General features: G+C 50.7%; 1 protein-coding gene across 5 annotated transcripts in view; it reads right to left on the bottom strand.

Annotated features, from left to right (window-relative positions):
• The window catches only part of CCDC88C (coiled-coil domain containing 88C), a 145,816-nt gene that overhangs the window by 6,839 nt on the left and 116,245 nt on the right, over window positions 1–22,732 (bottom strand). For 4 of the 5 annotated variants that reach the window (XM_055361213.2, XM_004055575.5, XM_055361214.2 and 1 more), the window contains 8 exons: window positions 22,051–22,194; window positions 19,425–19,611; window positions 16,291–16,436; window positions 12,506–12,595; window positions 10,622–10,860; window positions 4,815–5,003; window positions 2,939–3,007; window positions 705–773 (listed from right to left, as the gene is read on the bottom strand). In XM_055361213.2, coding sequence (XP_055217188.2) covers window positions 705–773; window positions 2,939–3,007; window positions 4,815–5,003; window positions 10,622–10,860; window positions 12,506–12,595; window positions 16,291–16,436; window positions 19,425–19,611; window positions 22,051–22,194 — 1,133 coding nt within the window. Of the gene's footprint in view, window positions 1–704; window positions 774–2,938; window positions 3,008–4,814; window positions 5,004–6,909; window positions 7,341–10,621; window positions 10,861–12,505; window positions 12,596–16,290; window positions 16,437–19,424; window positions 19,612–22,050; window positions 22,195–22,732 lie in introns of those variants that run through there. The other variant, XM_055361217.2, reaches the window with a different exon arrangement.

The following is a 22,732-nucleotide window of genomic DNA, read 5'->3' on the forward strand; positions in this document are numbered from 1 at the left end:
TGTGCTAGGGGCTAAATGTACAGGGAAGGTTCATGAAGAAAGACCACATTCTGTCCCTAACACAAACCATACATGTTCCGAGAATCAAAATCCTCCACATTTGTTCCGTGGCCACAGTAGAATGGAACTAGTGTTACTCTCCCCATTCTTCAGATGAAGTAAATGAGACTCGGGACCTGTGACATGCCTGTATTCTCAGTGCTGCTCGGGGGAGAAGGGAGCTGAACCCCAACCCATTCTAACTCCCAGCCTGTGCCTGAAACTGTACTGTGTGGCCTCTGAATGCGTCAGAATGCATTTGAAACCCCTAGTCATGTATTTTAAAAATTATAATAATATGACCCCAGAGCCAAACCACCAAATACACTTTTTTTTTTTTTTTTCTGAGATAGGGTCTCACTTCTGTTTTTCAGGCTGGAATGCAGTAGCATGATCACAGCCCACTATAGCCTTGACCTCCCAGGCTCGAGCGAGCCTCCCACCTCAGCCTCCTGAGTAGCTGGGACCACAGGCATGCGCCACCACGCCTAGTTAATTTTTTATTTTTTTAGAGATGGGGTTTCGCCATGTTTCCCAGGCTGGTTTCTAACTCCTGGGCTCAAGCGATCCACCTGCTTGGGCCTCCTAAAGTGCTGATTATAGGCGTGAGCCACTGTGCCTGGCCCAAATCAATTTTTAAAAGTACACAGAAGCACAAGACTTACCTTTTAGGTTAAGAGGTGAGCTGTTGCTGGATGTGTTTCTACTGCTCTCTAAGCTACTTGGCCGCGACACTGAAAGGAAATGGCAGTGTTAAAATTAAAAAGCCAATGACCAGGTATATCCCAGATGAGCCATCTGAGAAAAACGATGCAGCAAAACAATCCCGTGCCAAAGCTAAGCCCAACGCCCTCAGGAAGGAGGAACTGGGGGACTCCCTCTGCGCTCCAGTGAGGAAGCCTCACTTCACCAACCGAGTGCTGGGCACAGCACAGGCAGCCATCAACAGATGATAACTCTGCTTATCTACATTTAGGAGGCCTGGGGCTGCAGCTTCAAACAACTTCACAAAGGAAATCTCACACAGAATGCCAGTATAGAGGGCAGACAAAAAAAAGGCTGTGCTGGGTGAACCAGAGGTTGAGGTTGCGGGGGGCCCTCCTCTATTACTGCACAGAGCTTTCTGGAACACATGTGGACAGCCGAGGCCGAGGCCACGGGAAGAGAGATGAGGGCTGTTCAGGGCCATGTGTGCGCACATGTAAGTGCGTGCACCTGTAACCAGGGAGGTGTCACGTCAGGGGACCCACAGGGAGCAGGTGCCAGGGGCCTGGGAAGGAAGGGGGCACTCCCTTCTCCTGGATATTTGCTATTCTTCAGCTTCTTTGTGTCATTTGCCTCAAATTTACATCTGCCCCAAAGGAAAAAAATCAAGGTTTATGGTGCTGAGGGCATCTGCCCACCTGGCCACAATAGGTGCTTGCCTGAGTGTGGCTCTGCCATGCTACCCCACTGCAGACTTTCAGGAAGGCTGGCACCATTCCCTACAGAGGGCAGGCCATCCCTTCCAGGGCCTGCACACCTCTCCTGGGCCACTCCTCCAGCGGCCCTATCTCGAGAGCAAACATGTCTACGCTGCTGTGCTATGAACCCCCGTGGCAAGGACGGCATTTCAGTTGTCCCTGCCACCCCCAGCACCCAGCAGGTGCTGAGCTGAGCCACCTCAGGAGCCTGCAGAAGAGACACCTGGGGTTCCTCTGCTCACTGTGCCACCAAGGCAAGTTCACTCAGGTTTCCTGGGTCCACAGGGCACCTGGTTCCAAGGGCTGAGGTGCTCTGCAAACAGCAGATGTCCAGAAAACACCTGCTAGCAAACATGTTTGAAACTGAGCCAAAAACATACTTGGTGATAGCGAATAGCCTAAAAACAGAATCGGTCCCCTCCCTGAGCAGTGAAAATGTGAAATAAACAAATGCACATCTCTCTCTAAAAAATAAGTAAATTTCAGTATAAGGAAACCGTGATAGCGATCAACAGCCCGAAAGCACCATTGTTTATTCAAGTACTGCAATGCAAATCCTTTTCCCTTCTTTTTCCTAAGAGAAGCTAGAGGAAACAGAACATTTATGAAAAAAGTTCCTATGGTTAGCTGACTGATCGCAAATCTGGCTGCTCAGGGAGATGCACCCAGCACACGAGGCAGATTTCTTCTGTTGGATTAGCCTCCACTCAGTGTAAAGATGTAAGACTGCCATTCATTCAATTGCTTCATTACAGTTCTTTACTCAAGTAGAAGACTGTAAGAATGTCAACATCATCAAGCTTTTTAGACCGTGGATAGGGGTAGGAGGTGATGCCAGCTCCTACACTTACCGAGCCTTTCAGAAGTAAACTGAAATCGATGTAAACTTCAAGGGGTCTTTTTAGGATTATTTTCTCACCCTTCTAGGGTTGCTTTTCAAAAATTAAACCAAAGCAGCTTTTGATTTTTGAGAAGGCAGGTACTGTTTACTGTCTCCCTTCTGCAGAAATTTATAACATGCTCGAATCCAACGACAAGTGCTTCTAACAATTTCCAAGACTAAATACGCCTCAGAGCTACTATGGGCAACTGCAGCCAAGTGAGGACAGCAAGGGACCTTCTTGAAATGAACGCTCCCCACCTGGGCCACCGGAACTTCCTGGCCAGCCTGGAAGGGTGCTTGAAGGCATGAAGAGGAGAGGTCGGTGCTTCCAGAACTGTGATGCTTGGGAGGTAGCGAATTCCCCACCACTGGAGGTATGTAAGTAGAAGCTACACGCTCAGCCCCCTGGGGAGGGGAAGGAAGAATGGGTTCCCCATTTCCACCTTCATTTGGTGTTGGACTCCCGTACAGGACTCAGCTTAAAGGAAAGGTACCGTGGATAAAAACCAGTCTGGAAACCCAGGCTGGAGGACACAGCACCCTCCCTACTCACCGTACTGCCTGTGGTTGGGGACCTCAAACTCCAGGGATGGCTCACAGACGTTGTCATCTGAGTTATAGCCTAAGGTGAAAATAAGGCTAGTGAGTCACGGTTACGGAACATGCCTCATCCACAGGGAACCCCGCCACCTCGCCTGGCACCCGGATCCCAGTAGCTCCAGCTCTTGGGGATGAGGGAATGGCATGCAGATGCTGCCTTTGGGACCTGCCTCTCCTACCCCTCCACCGTTTCTCCTGCTGGGACAACCCTGACACTCCCGATTCCCATCCCCTTTAAATCACACTTCCACCTCTGCTGTGGCTGGAACGTGTGGACCAAAGGCGTGTTCTGGCCTAAGGATGACATAAAAAGAGCTGAATATTGAGTATCCTGGGGAGTCCTTTCCAGTCTCAGAGGCCAGCCCTGAGAGCAATTCGCTTTCAGCAGTCAAGTTGTCTTCAGGTGGCAGGAGGAAGAAGGAAGAAAAAGAGGCAAAATCAGAATCTACTCCTTGAGGGGAGAGGCTGAATTCCTGGGGACTAACCCTTGCACTAACAGCTCCTGACCAGAAACAGACCTGGAATCCATTGGCCATCAAGCATTTGGCCTTTCCCTGAGGACTGGAAAATGCCCCACACCTCAAAATCCTGCTAGTTTCTACCTGACAGCAGACCCTGGGTCCCCTCCAAAATGACAACAGGGTCTCCATTTTGGAGATGGTGACATGCCCACTTGCAACAGATATCTGGAGTGGGAGGGTCCCTTGAGGTCAGGACCCTATCTCTGTTGCTTTGTTGTTCAGACTCAAGGTTCTACATGCCCATGGCTTCAAGAGTCAGGTGAGTGGGTTTATTTATGCACATTAACCCCTTCTTGCTCTCTCAGACTTCCAACACCCCAGAGGCAATCACTTTCAACTCCTTCAGCTGTTTCTTCGGATATTTTCCTATCTCTTAAATTATAAGGGGAATGCCCTTTTCCGTTTTAAGCATTATCTCTTCCTTTCTCTTTGCATATTTTAAATTTCCAAATGCTTCTCCCTTCCCTGTTGCTTTTTTATAGCATCCTGTTCTTGTTTCTTGGGTGCAGTCATTTCTCTTATCTCTGATTTGAGTGTCACCCGGCAAGATCTGACTGAGCCATTCTGCTGGGACTCTCTCAGGCTAATGAGATTACTCAAAGAATATTTTAATCTCATGCCTAAAGATGTGAACTCCTGGCACCCTGGAGACAGGGAGTTCCTAAATCCTTCACTGAACCCATTTGTTTTCAATACAGGACACCTGCCTCAACTGTGAGCGTCAGTGAACTTCCAGTTCAGAGACGCTATCCTTTCTTGGCCAGGTGTAGTGGCTCAACACCTGTAATTCCAGCACTTTAGGGGGCCAAGGCAAGAGCATTGCTTGAGGCCAGGAGGTTGAGACCAGCCTGGGCAACATGATGAGACCACATCTCTACAAAAAATTTAAAATACACATACACACACTAATTTAAAATGTATAATTTATCTTCTCTTGAGAAAAAAACCCCAAACTTTTACCAAGGTAGGGCAATGGCAGTTGCCTGGTTTTAGCCCAAACTCTGGTTCTCAGCCCACCTTCACCTCCCTTCTGGAGCTATTTGGTGCCTTCACTTCCTGAATGCCGGTGGTGGCAGTGGGTTCTGAGGCCCCATTGCGGTTGGGCCTCTGGAGGGCTTCCTGCCCAAAGTCCTTGGCTGGTAAGCACAGCTGCATCTGTGCCACCAAAGCCTGTCAGCAGCCTCACCCCTCTGCTCACCACCTCTCAGACTGAGAGGGAGAGCAACCTCTCTGATTTCCGAGAGCCTGGGGTCTTCAGGAAGGACACTAGGCCCGACGCTCATGGCTCTGGAAGGGCCTGCGACTCACCTTTGGTGCGGCCTGGGTGCCGGGCGATGGGGGTGGAGCTGGAAGGGGCTGTAGTGGTGGCTGAAGTTGAGCAGGTCCGGGAGCCCAGCTCCGAGGGCCAGGACCTCATGGCCAGATCGGTGGAGGCATCTGTGCGGTCAAGGCTGCCTCTGTGTGGGGAGCCTCGCTTTGGTTTTAGATCCCCAGGGCCTGAGGCAGAAGACGACATTGAGAAATGAGGCTGCCAAGTCCTGTACCCAGGCTGGGAAACCACACCATGGCCTAGAAGCAGGGCAGCAGGGCACGAGGACCACAGAGACAAAAGCGGGGCTGCCACAGCTCTTGGGCTGCAACTTAAATGGGGCCTGGCGGGGCAGGTGGGGGCAAGAGGGCTTGGCTTCAGGTGGTGTCGGAGGCCCCATGAGGATGGCTCTGGCTTTAATGCTGGGGTCACACTGCCAGCCTGAGAGGCTGGGAGGAGACAAAGGGAGCCCCTGAGGGGATAAACTGTTGGTAAAAGTCACACATATTCACTCTAGGACACATCTCCTGTGTAACACTGTCCGGAACTCCAATCCCTGACTTCCAAGGATCCAAGCCTGTAGCTGAGGATCCGAAGGTCCTGCTAACTGGACTCACTAAGGACTTCAAATAGAAGTTTATTGCTAACCTCACAATATTCTGTTTTTTCAAAAAGGGAAGCCTTAATCTCTGCATGGTGAGACGAACTGCAAGAAAATGTTTACCTTGTGTCTTGTGCTTTTCTGAAATCTCTAACTTTCCTACCATGAACATAAACTCTGGTCAAAATTAAATAAAAACATATAAAATCATAAAAGAAAAACAGCCCATAAAACCAACTACCCCACAGGAAAGAGGACAGGCTCTCCCAACACAAGATAAAAATGAACATGGCTGGCATTCCTAAGAGCTGACAAAGCACTTTGCAGAGCGTCCCACTCCGTGTGCAGAGCCAGGACTCACTGTTGCAGTTCGGCTTCTCCACCCATCAAGCCGTCTGCCCTCCCAGCCACTCAAAGTCTGGGCTCACTGTGCAGTTTTAAGTGCCCAGAGCTGATGATTTGAAATCAAGGGGAAATTTGGATTTTGAAAGATAACCTTGATGAGAAGCAAGATTCAAGTCTGCCTGAATCGGGACAGGTGGAATGAATCGGGACAGGTGGAATGAATCGGGACAGGTCATCCTACAGGTGAAGCTAAAATGAGGATCCACAGGGGAGGCAGAGATGAGTGAACAGTTAGCATGAGCAGCGAACAGAGAAAGCACAATTCCAACAGCATGCGCGGAAGGCAGGTCTGGAGGACCCGGCACCACGGCAGCCCAGGGTTCCCAGAGCGAGGCTCATGAGATGAAGTCAGTGGCACATTAACCGACTCTCATATTTTAGTATTTATGTGTTTATTCTCATGATTACCTTGTTTTTATGATGATATGTGTGTTTTCCACTTACAGGACTGATACTAATCTTTCCTTTTAATACATTTAACTACAAACTGTGAATCAATGTAAGGGAAAACATGCAGGTAATCATATTTTTGTAGGTAATCATAGACGGTATCAGGATATGACAAAAATAACGGAGGTGGTACAGGGATGGCTCGAGACAGGAAATGCTCCATAGGTAATGGCCTAGCTGGCCGGCTGGCATTTTCCCTTGCTCGAGGCATGATTTGTGTGCTGATGTTCTTTCTGTCTCCTACTGTTTTAACTTCAGCATCCAAGACGTCATAAAACCACAGCACAGTCATAAAACTTCACTCTGGGCTGAACTCTGTCTGGGCAAAATCAATCCAATTAGTCAAAATGCCTGAATGGAGCAATCAATCCTTCAAAACAGAACACATTTTATAAGGGCCTTACCGGAAAAGGCCCACAACTCAGTGCTCTGACAAAGGAAGAGGAGAAAAGGGCAGCAGTTTTAAATTTAGCTGCTTAAAAATAAGTCTTAAAAAAACCCCTCACTTGACAGAGGCTGTACATTTTAGGAAGTGCAGCAACCACCCGCCAGTGCTGCTTGACACACGGGCAAAACATAAGCTCGCAGGTGCAAGAGATGGGAGAGGGGCACGGCCACTCGACTTACTTAGTACGGACATCCTGGCCCAAGGACATGTGCACGTATATCCTGAGGCTCCCCCTAAAACTGTGTTGTGCTGAAGAAATGGTCCAGGGAGTGTGACAACTCATCTTCTATTTTGAAATCAGAATCCACGCTGGCTACTTTAAGCTTGAAATTGGGGGCAGGAGGAGGGGTCTGCTATCGGCCATCTGGCCTTTTAGACGCTGGCTTTTTTTGTTTGTTTGAATTTCGGAAATGAAGGAGGGTACACAATGCAGACACATGATAAAGGAAAGGGATTAGAAATCTCCAATGTCGGAGAAAGAGAGAGGCTCGTTAGGAGAGGATGGGATGTCGGAGGAAGACCAGAACCGCAGGCGTTTAGAGAGAGCTGGGTGGGTCGTTGGAGACTTGTTTTTGTCCTTGTTTTTGCTTTTCAAAAAGGGACTCTTTTTGCGCGGAGGTGCTAAATTGTTATCAATCGGATAACCCAAAGGAGGAAGGAAAAAGAAAACACAAATAAATGAAATGAACAATAATGACAAATGAATCGAAATTAGCTAAATGTACTTAAGAAATCAGAATCCCGTCTTGCCCAGGAAAGATGAAAACAGTACACAGTACTCAAGACCAGAATCAGGGCTCAGTAATCATCTGTGCTCTGACTCAATTAATTTAAAGGCACCTGAACGCCAACAATTTATTTCCTCAGTGTGTGAGGAGAATTACATACTGCCCAAGGAGCCAATGGTCTAGATGATTTTTCAGTTTCAGTGTGCCAAATTATTAAACACGAATGCTTATTAATTTAGGGCCCAACTTCTCTTACTCATCCATTTTAATGATGGGGTCCCTAACAGCTCAGCTCACACAATCCTCCCGTTCCCACTCAAAGACCTTGGGAACACTCAATGATCCGTTTCAGGGCGCTGTAATCAAATACTCTACCTGAAGTATTCACTAATGATTTTGTATCTCTAAAATAATCTTTCAGCAGGATGAGTTTTAAAATAATTTAAATACCTCCTTTGCATACTAAAAAAAACCCTTCAACACCAAGAATCATGATTTCCTTTTAGATCTTCTATATACATCCTCCACTCCAATCCTCCACTCCTTAGCCTTTAGTGTCTTAACAAAGCAGACAATTGGGCTAACTTCCTAAACTGTCTTATAGTAACATTAATCGACCTAACCAATTTCTGATGTAGGATTAAAGTTGATACCAGGATTTCCATTATTTCTTCCTCCACAGCACCACCTGGTGGCCACAGTGGCTCACACCACAGAATAAGGGACCAACTTATTCAAGGCTGGTCCTTGTGGCCAGTTCAGGGCTAGGCTCTTGTTCGGCATCTTCAGGGACCCAGAGAGCTTTAACCGGAGGCAGTCCATGCAGTTAAGTGCACGCAGTTAAGAGCTCAGGCTCCGGAGTGCGGCCGACCTGCATTTGGGTCCCAGTTACCCAAAGCAAGTGTTTCACACTGCTGAGCCTCACTTTCTCACCTCTACACAGGGGAGGCCACGTCCACCTGCCTCGATAGGGTTGTTAGGATTCAATGAGATGCATAAAGCACATAAAGTAGTTAGAGGGTGCTGGGCCCAGAGGGAGCACCCAAGACATGGTGGCTGCTAGTGAACATGATCATGGTTACAGACCTGCTTGCTCACGGATCACTTTGGACCAGTCAAGCATTTTTTTCTCTGAAAGTTTTCCTAACTCAGACTGATTATAGCTAATTAATTCCACTTAAAGAGTAATACAAGTTGAGATGACAAATGTCCAAAAATTAAACAGGAGCCAATATAAAAACCTGAGGCAACAGAACCCCTCTAGCTTGAAAAAAGTTAAGCTTCTCATTTACTTGCATGTGAGGTCTCTAATTTTTTTCTTTCTCACCCTGTCTTACGGTGCTGACTCTATCTAATCTTATCCCCATAAAGAATGACAGTGTGTTAGTCCCTGAACAATGTGCGTGAACATTATTTTTGTTAGAGATGGGGTGTCACTCTGTCACCCAGGCTGGAGTACAGTGGTATGACCATAGCTTGCTGCAGCCACGAGCTCCTGGGCTCAAGTCTACTGAGCAGCTGAGACTACAGGTATGTGCCACCACACCTGGCTAAATAAAAATATATATATTGGTAGAGATGGGGGTTTCCCTGTGTTGCCCAGGCTAGTCCCAAACTCCTGGCCTCAAGTGATCCTCCTGTCTTGGCCCCTCAAAGTGCTGGGATTATAGGCATGAGCCACTGCACCAAGTCTTTTTCTTTTCTTTTTTTTTTTTTTGCATCTGAAGGGGACACAACAGGTACTTGTGAATGTGCCCCCTGAAAGGCTTGTGCACACACCACACTCAGAGGGTAGCCTGTCGCTGGTCTTCAGTGTTATATCCTCCGCCTCCAAGACCCCATGGGTCTCAGGCATAGGCTGGGTCTTCAGAAAGTCCTAGTGTCCTTTGTAAAAATTTAAATGACTTGGGATGCAGGCCTGGGATAAATAATCTCCCCAAAATGATATTTAAAGGTAAAGCTGAAAATTTAACAATGTGTAAGGTAAATGCTGTGTCTAATCGATTCTAAGACACCTTTAACGTCTTGGAAATTAGGAGGCAATTTCAGTGATGTCTCAGTCACCACTGGCCAGGTGGCCACGGTGACAAAACTGACATGGTCATAACCAACTCATCTTGGTCCTATTTTCCTTTTACGTGTGTGTACAAAAATCGAATTCTTATTTAGAAAAGCTCTTTCAACAAGAGCATAAGAAAAATTCGAAGTGGTGGCCCTGTACCGTTTGATTGCCTCGTGGTATATGAAGTAACTGTGCAGCTTTCATGGCTCCTGAGAGTTGATGAACTACAGCATACATGATGAGAAATCCTGTTCTTGTTTCAGAACCTCTGGCAAACTCCAAAGGACAGCCCTTAGGGAAAAGGCACAGTGTGTCCTATGGCTGGTGGGACACAAGGCCAGATCAGGCTGAAGAAGTCCTAACCCACCTTTCAAAGTGGTAACAGATAAACCACCCAAGGCTTTCGGGAGGTCTTATATACATGGAGAACGTGTTGAGTGCACCTGGGATCTCCCTGCACAAAGCAGCTTACTACAAATCTGGCACATACGAGGCAGCCCAAAATAAGCTATGTCGCTTGTCTCTATGGTACCTGCACGAATGTCAGCTTTGGATATTGAGATATCTGCCCGGCTACATGATGAATGATACTTTTCGTTCTAAAACAACAAAAGTGGCTGGGCGTGGCGGCTCACGCCTGTAATCCCAACAGTTTGGGAGGCTGAGGCGGGTGGATCACTTGAGGTTAGGAGGTCGAGACCAGCCTGGCCAACATGGTGAAACCCCGTCTCTACTAAAAATACAAAAAATTAGCCAGGCGTGGTGGTGGGCGCCTATAATCCCAGCTACGTAGGAGGCTGAGGCAGGAGAATCAGCCTTGGAGGCAGAGGTTGCAGTGAGCTGAGATCACTGCACTCCAGCCTGGGCAACAAGAGTGAAACTCCATCTCAAAAAAATTAAAATAAAATATAAAATAAAGTAAAAAAAGCATTATGGGACAAAACGGTCGCCACGCTGAATTTCTACTTGGCTCGTAACACATCTAAGCAGAAGGTGCACATGCAGTCACCCACCCCTGGCACGTTCCTGCACACGTGTGCACAGCCACCGGTGCGGGACCCTTCAGGACACCCCCTTCCTCACCCGACCACGGCCAGGACGGCCGCCCCTACCTTTCCCCGCAGACCCGTTGTGGGCGTCGCGCTCTTCTGCGCAGCTGGAGCCCAGTGGGGGGGTGTCGGGGTTCTCGGCCTGTGATCTGAGCGGCTGAGAGGCCGCCGGCGAGGCGGGGTCTGAGGACTCCAGCTGCCAGGGAGGGCTGTCCACGGTGGATTTTAAGCGTTCCCTCGAACCCTCTTTCTTTGGTTTGATGAGTTTGACTAAGGCTTTGGCTCCAATCCAGTGGTTCTTCCTGGTTAGAAGTAGATGTTTAGGACATAGCCAGCCCTCCCACACACCCCCAGTGGGTCCCTGGTTCCCTAACATGGGCTGGGATGTTCTTCCCCAGTCTGGGAAGCTCGGCCACTCACGTGGGGTTCAGGACAATGACGCTCATGACCATGGTAATCATATTTGGGGCTCAGGAGCTAGAACTTAATTCTCAGTTTGGCACAGGGCTGGGGATGGTAGAGGCACGTGCACTGTGACAGAAATCCACTCTAGTCTCCCAGGATGAAGGAAGTGATGCCGTGCTTAATTTAGTTGGCAATTTTTCTGTCAAAAAGCCATTTCCATGAATCTCATTTTCTGCTAAAGTTAATAATCAATGAAATAAGCTGGCATTCCCTTGACTCCTCCCTGGCACTGAGTAATCTGGGTGAGGTTGAGAGGGCAGAGGAGAGCAGGCTGTTTGATTAAAAATCAGTGCATTTAAAGAGTAAGTAATAACATCACAGTGAGCTGGACACCGAGGGCATCCTGGTGTGACATGAAGAGAACCCTGCCTGGGCTCTCACCCCATCTCTGAAACTAAACAGCACCTATTTATATTATCACTCCAGTTTCTCATCTTGGCTTCAATTTCTGTGTCAAACAGAAGATTCAGACTGAGGTTCTGGGCCAGGCATGGTGGTTCACGCCTGTAACCCCAGCACTTTCGGAGGCCGAGGTGGGTGGATCAACTTGAGGTCAGGAGTTCGAGACCAGCCTGGCCAACATGGTGAAACCCCATCTCTACTAAAAATACAAAAATTAGCTGGGCATGGTGGCACATGCCTGTAATCCCAGCTACTCGGGAGGGTGAGGCAGGAGGATGGCTTCAACCTGGGAAGCAGAGGTTGCAGTGAGCTGAGACTGTGCCATTGCACTCCAACCTGGATGTCACAGCGAGACTCCGTCTCAAAAAAAACAAAACAAAACAATAAGCACACACACAAAAACCAAAAACAGACTGAGGTTCGGAAATTCTGTGGTTCTGGATTCCCAGAGAGACCTCAAGGGATTTGCAGTGATTTTGACTTCAAGGCTGGGCCAGGACAATCCGAAGGGACAATTCCTGGGGCTCAGGCCGTGGACAAGGGGCAGCACTGCTAGGGTGGGCCAGCCCCACTTGGGGAGAGCTGCTGCTCTCTGGGGAAGAGACATGTCCATGAAGCCACCCTGAGGTTCTGTGAATCCAGAAAAATCTGCATAAGGTCAAAAGGTTCCCACATCTGAAGACCATGGGGGCTGGGCCAAGTGTGCTGCCCAAGCATCCTCTCCAAAACAGGAACATGGGTGTCCAGGTCACGTTTAATCCTGAGACGAAAACCTGACAAGGCAGCCCCGCCATTCTGCTTGAGTGACTCCAGGACCACGGATGCTCTGCCCCTTTAAAAAAGGCTCATAGCTAAATGAAGCCTGTGTCTCATTGGGGTCACCAGACATTGGCCACCCCTCACAGGACAAGCTAGAGTACAGAGGCAGGCTGAAAGGATTCTAAACTCTCTCTGATGTGGGAGGCATCTGTGCACAGGTGGATGGTGCAGGGCCTGCCCTAGATGGCTGCTTTCACCCTGTGCACAGAAAAGGAAGCTTTTAAGTTCTGTCTTTATGTCACTACACTTCAATCAACTCACTTCTTTGGAGGAGGATCATAGAACTTGTATTGATCCATGATTTTTTCTTCCAGCTTTTCCTTATGTCTTCGTAAGGCATTTAATTTGTCTCTGTGAATATAGGAGAAAGAAAACCTATCAATCCAGTTTTAAATCAAACAAGTGAATTTACTCATCGGCCCAGCCTGGAACCTGGTGTACTCGGGGCTGGTATTTTTCCAGGATTGAGATGAGGGTGCTCATCACCGTCATGGTCACTGAGTTTGGAATACGTGAATGGAGGCACGTGTCGTGGGTTCAGGGAGCTCTACAACCCTGAGATTTACTGAAGCCCCTGGGACACAGCTGTGAGCAAGCTCAAGGCAGCAAACTTCTAACAATCTGAAAACTCACGCTCAGAAGACCCAAGGATTCTCCTTCCAGGTTGTTCAAGACGTGAGATGCTCCTGGGGTCAGGCAGAACCTACCCCGCAGTGGTGAGGGGGTGGGGTTCAGGGGGTACATATTAACAACACCTGGGCAGTGAGGTTGAACAAGTCAGCTCAGCAAAGTCAGATGCATGACTCAGGCCCATTCCCACTCAGAAGCAAACTGAGAAGCTTTCAGGGGCCAGAAAGAGAAGTTAATGAGCACAGCAGGGCTGGAGAAACCAGGGGCGCTAGTGGGGACTGCAGTGAGCTTCTGTGCTGCCATCTCCGGCAGACCCCGCCGCCACAGGGGAATGAACCAGGGCACAGCGGGGCGGACTTCCCGAGACACCAGATGCCCAGATGATGAAGCCAAATCTCCCGATTCCTAAATATTGGAAATTGGGCCACTTTTCAAAAACTCTGCCAGGGACCAAAGAGATATCTCTTGAATCTTGGGAGGACTCAGGCACCTCTGCTGACCGGGGAGACCTTGGCCTTCCTCATACAAACAGAAAGCTTCTGTTTGCACTTAGGGAGTCACGGGGCTGCGTCCACAGTGCGTTTGGAGCCGCGCTGCCCATGGTACTGAGGACTGCTGCCCACTCATGCCTCAGCGCTGGGTGGTCTTGAGAGCCCAGACCCTTGGTTTCCTCGTCTGAAAACGAGGCCTTACATGAGAGGTAACAGCTCATTCTCGAAGCTGCCAAGGTCCTGCCCCAACTGAGGGCTTTCCCAAGAGCTCACGATGAGGTGAGCCCCTGTAACAAGTGACCCCAGCCACGCTCCGCTCCCAGTCCCTTGACTCGACATCCGTGTGCTGGTGTTCTGTGCTCACGGCCGTGCTGCTGAGCCTTAAGCCTTGAGTGCTTCATGGCTGGGGTTGGCCCCACAGACTCCCACAAACTCCAGGGCCCGGAGCAGGCCCCAGGAAGCCTGCCAACCCACTGGCCTGGAGTAGACACTGTCTAATGCAAAAACGTCATCAAATAATCCCCCTGAGTGCTCCTATACTTCTTCCAGTTAGCACCTGCCCAACCTCTGCTGGCGATATTTTATCACCGGGATTATAGAGGGCCAACTTCAGGGTCATTTCCACCCCACAATTACAGTGTGGTTTTACATACAAACCCTCCTCCCGAAGGTGGCATGCCAGCCCTAGACACGTAGGTGAAGCCGACAGAATAACAAAGGAGCATCGTTACATCAGAGAGTTGGGATAGCACACCAGTGTTCACTGTGACCACAGTGACCACGTCCCACCACAAGCACGTCCCTTCTTGCCTTCCCCACACTGATGCCAGCACACCAATGCCTGCCTGGACGCCAACACCAGCCATTCCCGATCACATGGAAGGACAGCCCAACCACCATGGCTAGGATCCAGAAACCACTCTAGATTCTTGATTCCTCGACTTCTGAACCACGAGATTCCTGGCACCAGGGTTCGTCCTCTTGCCTTCTATTTCTGGAAGCTTCCCTGGCCCTGCCAGACTAGTATCCCTTCCAAAACAACTCCAGAAATCCAACATCTTTAGCTGGACATGGAAGCTACCACAGCTGAGCGCCCACCTCCTTTTCCAGCCTTCTCTCCGGATGCCTCCTGCACATTCCCCGCACTTATACCACCTGCCACGGCTCACCTTCCCGTCCTCACCTGCCACGGCTGACCTTCCTGTCCCCTCACCTGCCACGGCTGACCTTCCTGTCCCCTCACCTGCCACAGCCCACCCTCCTGTCCTCACCTGCCATGGCCCACCTTCCCGTCCTCACTTGCCACAGCTCACCTTCCCATCCTCACCTGCCACAGCTCACCTTCCTGTCCCCTCACCTGCCACAGCCCACCTTCCCGTCCTCACCTGCCACGGCCCACCTTCCCATCCTTACCTGCCACAGCTCACCTTCCTGCCCCCTCACCTGCCATGGCCCACCTTCCCATCCTCACCTGCCACGGCCGACCTTCCTGTCCCCTCAACTGCCACGGCCCACCTTCGCATCCTCACCTGCCACGGCCGACCTTCCTGTCCCCTCACCTGCCACGGCCCACCTTCCCATCCTTACCTGCCACAGCTCACCTTCCTGTCCCCTCACCTGCCACAGTCCACCTTCCTGTCCCCTCACCTGCCACAGCCCACCTTCCTGTCCCCTCGCCTGTCACAGCCGACCTTCCTGTCCCCTCACCTGCCATGGCCCACCTTCCTGTCCCCTCACCTGCCACAGCCCACCTTCCCATCCTCACCTGCCACGGTCCACCTTCCCATCCTCACCTGCCACGGCTGACCTTCCTGTCCCCTCACCTGCCACGGCCCACCTTCCCGTCCTCACCTGCCACGGCCCACCTTCCCATCCTCACCCGCCACGGCCCACCTTCCCATCCTCACCCGCCACAGCTCACCTTCCCATCCTCACCTGCCACAGCTCACCTTCCCGTCCTCACCTGCCACGGCCCACCTTCCCATCCTCACCTGCCACAGCCCACCTTCCCGTCCTCACCTGCCACGGCCCACCTTCCCATCCTCACCTGCCACGGCCCACCTTCCCATCCTCACCTGCCACGGCTCACCTTCCCATCCTCACCCGCCAGAGCTCAACCTCCCATCCTCACCTGCCACAGCTCACCTTCCCATCCTCATCTGCCACAGCCCACCTTCCTGTCCCCTCACCTGCCACGGCCCACCTTCCTGTCCCCTCGCCTGCCACGGCCCACCTTCCTGTCCCCTCACCTGCCACGGCTCCCCTTCCTGCCCCCTCACCTGCCACGGCCCACCTTCCTGCCCCCTCGCCTGCCACGGCCCACCTTCCTGTCCCCTCGCCTGCCATGGCCCACCTCCTGTGGGCCTCCCCCAGACCCCCTGGGGTAGCTGTGGACTTCAACTCCCCCTATGTTTTTTTCCATGCTTCATGTAATAACCCTTCACATCTGGCTGGTAATGGACAAAGCTCTGTTCACATTTTACCTCCCCCTACTGGTTCCTGGCTACCAGGGAACTGGTTCTGTGCACCTCACAGGGCCCAACAAGCCCACTTCCCTCCATCCAGGGGCACACAGGCAGGTGTACAGCACTCATTCCCAGCCTTCAGTTTGAATTCTCCCCCTTGAGATACTTCAGTGTTCTCATGATTTTTTCAAGTGAATTTAATTCTAGAAGCAGAGAAAAGAAGTTTCTGGTGGTGGAAAGCGCCTCTGAAAGAGCAAACAAAAGCCAACTGAGAACTCTAGAAACTGAGAACATTCCAGGAAACTAAGGGCAGTCTGTGTTGGTGATCGGTCTGTGCCCTGCCCTCAGGATCCCAACGGGCCCAGGGGCTCCTCTCTGCATGGGAAGCCAGGACCTCCAGAGACTGAGCACGTGCAGCTGTGGTGAGGGTGCGGAGAGGGATTCAGGACTCCCTGCTTACATGTACTGCTTCTGCTCCTCATGGTACTGCTCCTTGTTCTCCATGTTCTGCTCCAGAAGCATCTGGTTCTGCTGGCTCAACAGCTGGATCTGGCTCAGGAGGTGATGATTTTCTTCCTCCAAGTTCCCCTTGAGACGGGAGAGCAGCTAGAACACAGACCAACAGCGTCTCAGACACCACGTGACCCGGTGTTCCCACTGCTGGGAACCTTGCTCCCAAAGGAAGAAGGCCACTGCACAAAGATGTTCAACGCAGCATAATCTACGCCAGTGGAAACTTGGAAAGGGCCAAACGGCCAATAACGTGGGAATGGCTGAGTTCCCTCTGCAGCTGCATTGTTCAATCCAGATGTCCCTGGCAACGTGGCTACTGAGCAGTAAAATGCAGCTAGTCTGAATCATGATGCACAAGTGCAAAATACGCAGCAGATTTTGAAGGCTTAATACAAATAAAAAGAATACGAAAAATCTCATCAATAATGTTTTCGTTTGTTTGTTTTGAGATGGAGTTTTGCTCTTGTTGCCCAGGCTGGAGTGGAGTGGGATGACCTCAGCTCACTGCAACCTCCGCCTCCTGGGTTCAAGCGACTCTCCTGCCTCAGCCTCCTGAGTCTCAGCTGGGATTACAGGCGCATGCCACCACGCCCAGCTAATTTTTTGTATTTTTAGTAGAGACGGGGTTTCATCATGTTGGCAGGCTGGTCTCAAACTCCTGACCTCAGGTGATCCACCCGCTTCGGCCTCCCAAAGTGCTGGGATTACAGGCGTGAACCACCACGCCTGGCCTGAAGTCTGCCAACTTCTGTTCTAGAGTATGATTGGGGTGCAATGGGAAAATCACAGGCTTTGGATTCCAATGCGCGACTATGAGAAAGGAGGATGGGCTCATGGGGCCACCGTAAGGACTGAGTAACACAGAGGAGAACACAGCAAAATGCCTGGTACACCAGAGGTGGGAAACATAGGCTGTCCCCTCCTCTTCACCCCATTAGCAATTCTAACTTTGACTTCACCATTAAAAGAAAAACCAAAATTCTACCTGTTTTTAATATAATTATACATAATTTATGCATACAGTGAGAAGAACTGGAAGGGAAAAGGAGGTGAAGCTATGGCATTTTTTCACTAAAAATACTTCTGTGATTGCCACTGCTATATTGCTTGGGCAAGAATTAAAACAAATACCATAATAAAGCATTAGTCTCCCCAGTGTAGAGAACTGCATGAGGCTTGGGAGTCAAGCACGTCACAAACGTGGCAAGTCAGCGGTCTGCAGGGTGAAAGGCCGTCCCTGGAAACTCAGCTTTGGCCCAACAGAAAGACCCTGTGTGGCCGGGGTGGGGGGTCCCAGGGAACCAAGCCGGCTGGGCCCCACCCTTCAGCCCAAGTCCATGATCCTGAGGGCCAGTGCATCCCAGTAACGATGGGGGAGCTGCTCTTCCACCTCATTAGATGTGGGGGAACAAACCAACCCAATGTAAGGCATATGGGCTCCTGGAGAGAGGCGGGTTAGGAGGAGCGGCGAGCACAGCTCCGAGCACAGCCACGCCCTCATCACTTCGCTTATGCTGCTTCCCTTCTGCCACAGGATGAACCATGTCCCCAGAATTCATACAGTGAAGCCCTAAGCCCCAGTCCCTAGCATGGGACTGCATTTGGAGACAGGGTCCATAAAGAGGCCATTAAGTTAAAATGAGGCTGCCATGAGGGTGGGCTCTGATCCAATCTGACTGATGTCCTTTCAAGAAAAGGAAATCTCGACACGTAGATACTGGGAATGAGCCCGCACAGAGAAAAAGAGCACTGCCTGCAAGCCAGGGAGAGGCCTTGGGAGAAACCAGCTCAGCCCTGCCAGTTCACGGATCATGGACGTCCAGCCTCCCAAGCGGAAGAAACCCACTTCTGCTGCTTAAGCCACCCGGCTTGAGGTCTTTTGCTCCTCCAGCCCAGGGAGACGAACATGGTTTCCATGTGTGGCCTGTTTGGGGGGACTGGTTTGTGCTGGACCTGGAGTTCTGCTGAACCCCTCCCCAAAAGCCACCATCCTGGCCACAGCCCTTCCCTTGTCCCCTCTCATGACCTGTGTTCCACCCTGAGTGAATCATCAGCATCTTCCAAAAAGTACCCCCGTCCATTTCTGTGCAAATCAGTCCTTCCCATGCAAAGCCTACCACACATGTCCAGCTCTTGCCAGTCCTTCACTTCATCAGTGTGACCTTTTCCACGGGGCCTGCGCTGCAGCCCCTGACCTGAAACCTCCTGGAAGATCCTGACGCACCTGCCTGTGACAGCACAGCCCCTGGGGGCGAGGATTCCACAGGCAGTGCCGTGGCCTTTGCCTCCATCCCGTCTCCACCCCCGTGGGGCCCTCAGGGTCCCAGGGTCTCGCATTCTCAGGGGGCAGCACAAGATCTGGGTGGGTGGCTGTGACAAGGCATCTTGGCACCCTGCGCCTTGGTTTCCTCATTTGTGATGTCTCACAGGGCTACTGAGGGGTCTGGGCAAAAGGCGTCTGAGACTGTTTCTCAAAGAGCAAACCTTGTCCTGAGGTGCCAGCTGTCCCTGGGGCTGTCTAGGAGGTGGGGTGAGACCTACGTGCTCCTCCCTGCCAGACCTGCCTCACCAGCCTTCCATGTGCTGGGGTCTGTTAAGATCTCATCTGGAGAGGGTCTTGCTGCGTGAGGCCATTTCCAACCTTGTGTACTAGAAGGGACGGCTCTGGAAGCAAGGGACTCCTGAGTGAGCTCCGTCCCAGAGGCAGCCACACCCCAAAATGGAGCAAATTCACACCACTTCTCTAGGACAGTGTGACTACTGAACTGAAGAGATGTAGGAAGACAGTATAGACACAGCTAAGAGGATCGAGATAAAACATCATCAACCGTCCCCACTGTGCCTCTCCCAACCCTGCAAAAGGTGACGGTCAGACGGGTGTTTTCGTATACAGTCCCACCAGAAGCCACAATGACCCCCGTCAGCACCTCTGGCTTCACCGCAGCCTCTGTGCCACCTCCACACATTTCTGTCTTTGAGCACAAATGCCCATGAGGACCCCTCACAGCTTGGCTGAGCCCTGGGCTGTCCCCTTGGGGGACTCATCTCTGTCTCCCGAGGCTCCCCTGGCGCTGGCCTCACCTCACAGTGGTTGTCCAGCTTGGTCAGCGAGATGTCCATGGTCTGGTGCTGCTCCTTCAGCTCGTCGAAGCGGGCCTGCCAGCGGTTGAGCTCCAGCTGTGCGTTGTTCAGTGAGGTTTTCAGCTCCTTGGTGTGGGCGTGCAGCTCCTCGTACTCCCCCTTCAGCTGGTGGTGCAGGAAATTGACCCTGGAGGGGGAAGAGTCACAGGGCAAAGGAGCTGAAGAGCCTGCCAAACAGGTAACAGCCCAGAGACTCAGGCTATGTCCCAGCTCTGACAGTGGCAGGCTGTGCAACCTTAGACAAAATCACAACCTCTCTGGGCTTTTTTTTTTTCCATGCATAAAATAAGGAGCTTGAACAAAACTGTCCACCAGCAAACTGTGTTCTTTGGGGATGCATGAGGGTACCCCTGATGCCACTACACTGAGCCTCCAGGGAGACTGAGCAGGCAAGCTCAGACACCTGTTTCAACACAGCATCACTGCTACGATCACTTCCATGCTACAGCTTTGGTATCTGTGTACACTTGAAAAACAAGATTCTGCTGTTTAAAAAAATGTTTAAACCACTAAACTAGACCATTTTTGCTCTAAAATTCTGTCTCTGCCCAGCTCTTCTTCCCAATTCCAAGCCCCTTTCTAATTTCAGCTCCTGAGATAAAGTGTGAGATGGTGTGTATTATGGAAATCTACTAAAATTGCTATCATCAAAACAACTATTATCCAACTGGGAGTTCTCTGGAGATTTATATCAGAAAGCTCAAATTACCAGGGTCTTGTGGACTTGATTTGGACATAGACGTGTCTTATTTGGCCTGTACAATTTTACTTTTTAAAAACAAATTAGTTGGCCAGGTATGGTGGCTCACGCCTGTAATCCCAGCACTCTGGGAGGCTGAGGAGGGAGGATCTCTTGAGGCCAGTTCCACACCAGCCTAGGCAACATAGTGAGACCCCCATCTCTGCAAAAAGTAGAAAAAAGCTGCCAGGAACCCGGGAGGCGGAGCTTGCAGTGAGCCGAGATCGCACCACTGCACTCCAGCCTGGTGACAGAGCGAGACTCCGTCTCAAAAAAAAAAAACGTTGCCGGGCATAGTGATGCACACCTGTGCTCCCAGCTACTTGGGAGGCTGGGCTGGGAGGATCACTTAGGCCCAGGGAGTTGAGGCTGCAGTGAGCCATGATCATGTCACTCCAGCCTCAGTGGCTGAGCAAGATCCCATCTCAAAAAAAAAAAAAAAATTTAGTGGCCAGCATTAAAAAAGTTGAAGTTTACATCAATACCCAAACATTCAGGTTCTCTTAAAATATAAAAAACAAAAGGCTGCCCAGGCAGTCCCGGGCCTGCCTCCAGCTGGCGGCCTTTGCTGGAGCCGATTCTCTGCTGCCCTTCTAGACGATGTGCATTCTCCGTTCTACGGTCTGTGGTCTATGTCTGGTACTGTTTTACCCATGTGCTTTATTTGCCTGGGGAGCCAAGGTAACTGAGTTTCTAACCCCCCGTATACATGAACTCGAGTATGTGGGAGGAGGAAGGATTTCGTATGGTCAAGCCTTTGCAATGAGACAGGACCTGGATTCCATCCTGACTCTGCTATTCACTAGAAACACTGACTTGGAACAAGTTATTTAATCTCTCCCAACCTGTTTCCTCATCTGTTTAAAAAAAAAGCCAAAAAGATAATAATAGTATAGTCGATTCTCATTATGTGTGGTAGTCACATTCTATAAAGTTGCTGTAAACACTGAATTAGTGAACAGCGAAGCATCCAGCCTAGGGAAAAAATATAGAATTAGGTTCCCGGGAGCCTCTGGTCACATTTTTGTTACTGATCAATACATAACCTTGTTTTATGTGGGTTTCTGTTTAAAGATACCTTATGCAGCATATTCACAGCCAACAGCACTATAACTCATGTCTGAACAAAGCTTATCTAAGACTTTTTCTCTGTAAGGCACATCACAGCCACCTTCTGCTTAGGGACATGAAACAGCACTTCAGTACTACAATTGTGGGTCATTTTAAACAGCAAAGTCACTTCCCGAAAGCACAAAATATGAAAACCGTGGCATTGAAGAGATTCTGAAAGGGACATTTGTTTGCAGTAGGAGCTGAAACAAGAAGGCAGCGTGTTGTCGTGTGTGCCCTCAGCTGGGAAGGTGCGCATCCAGTGACTCCCGCATTTCACCACTCTGTGCATGTCCACGAAAGCCCCACGGAGACTGGTCTTGGGGCGGCAAATAAAACTTTAGCAAGTAGGTGGATTCACAAATAGGGGTTCTGTGAATCATGAGGAATCTGCAGTTTCTCCTTCATGAGCAAGAGGCAGGCTTATGCCAGATGATGAATTCACCTGTGCCTGATGCAATCCTCACCACAAGGGTGGGAGGGAAGAACCACCTAACTCAGACGACACGCCATCCCCAGGTGTCACCTGAGTGCTCTCATGCCAGCAACCAGCTAGAGTTGCCCTTTAGCTTATTTTACCCACCCAGCTGTTCACACAGCAAGGGATAAAAATCCACGATCGCCAGGGGACTTGAACTTCTCAGTGGCTGCTATGCAAGGAGGGTCTGAACAGAATCCGGGGTGCTGCTACGTGCAGGGCCGGTCGCCGGCGCTCACCTGTCCAGCTCGCCCCGCAGCCTCTGGTTCTCGCCCACGGCGAGGGCGTTTGTCCTCTGCTCCTGCTGCAGCGCCTCTCGCTCAGTGGTCAAGACCTTCTCCCGCTCCTCCAGCTCCGCCTTGCGCTTCAGCATGTCACCGTGCCTGTTGGAGGGAAACACCTGCCGTGAGTCTGGCCAGGGCCTTCTTTTCCTACAGGTAACTCACATCCCAGAGGATCTGCGTGCCTCCCGTGAGAAAATGGGATTCCTCTGGAGAGTCTCTCTGCAGAAGTGAGGGGCATGGGGCAGGGAGCAGGCGGGGAGCGCAGCCACTGGGAGCCATGTCAAGGCCAGCGCCAAGCCCTGGAGCCCAGAATCCTCTTCCTCCAGCCCGTTCTGTCTCCATAGTCCCTCCATGCCCTGATAAAGCAGTCGCTCTTCCTTTAGCCACCTGACAATGCGATGACTACATTTTCTGAGCTCCATGCCCTTCTCTTTTAGGGAATTATAAATAAGCTACTAGGTAAGTTCACCAAGCACAAATAAATCTAAGAGAAACCACAAAACAAACAGTGGAATTCCACTGCACATCACACCTAATCCCACCCTCCAAGGGCTGAAGAAGCCTCTCCCTCTACCCTTAGGAGCCCGCATCCACTTGTTCTTAGTCTGGCCTTCCCCAGGGGACAGAGGCTCACCCA

The sequence above is a fragment of the Gorilla gorilla genome, chromosome 15 (genome assembly GCF_029281585.2).
Source record: "Gorilla gorilla gorilla isolate KB3781 chromosome 15, NHGRI_mGorGor1-v2.1_pri, whole genome shotgun sequence".
In the NCBI taxonomy this organism is placed as follows: domain Eukaryota; kingdom Metazoa; phylum Chordata; class Mammalia; order Primates; family Hominidae; genus Gorilla; species Gorilla gorilla.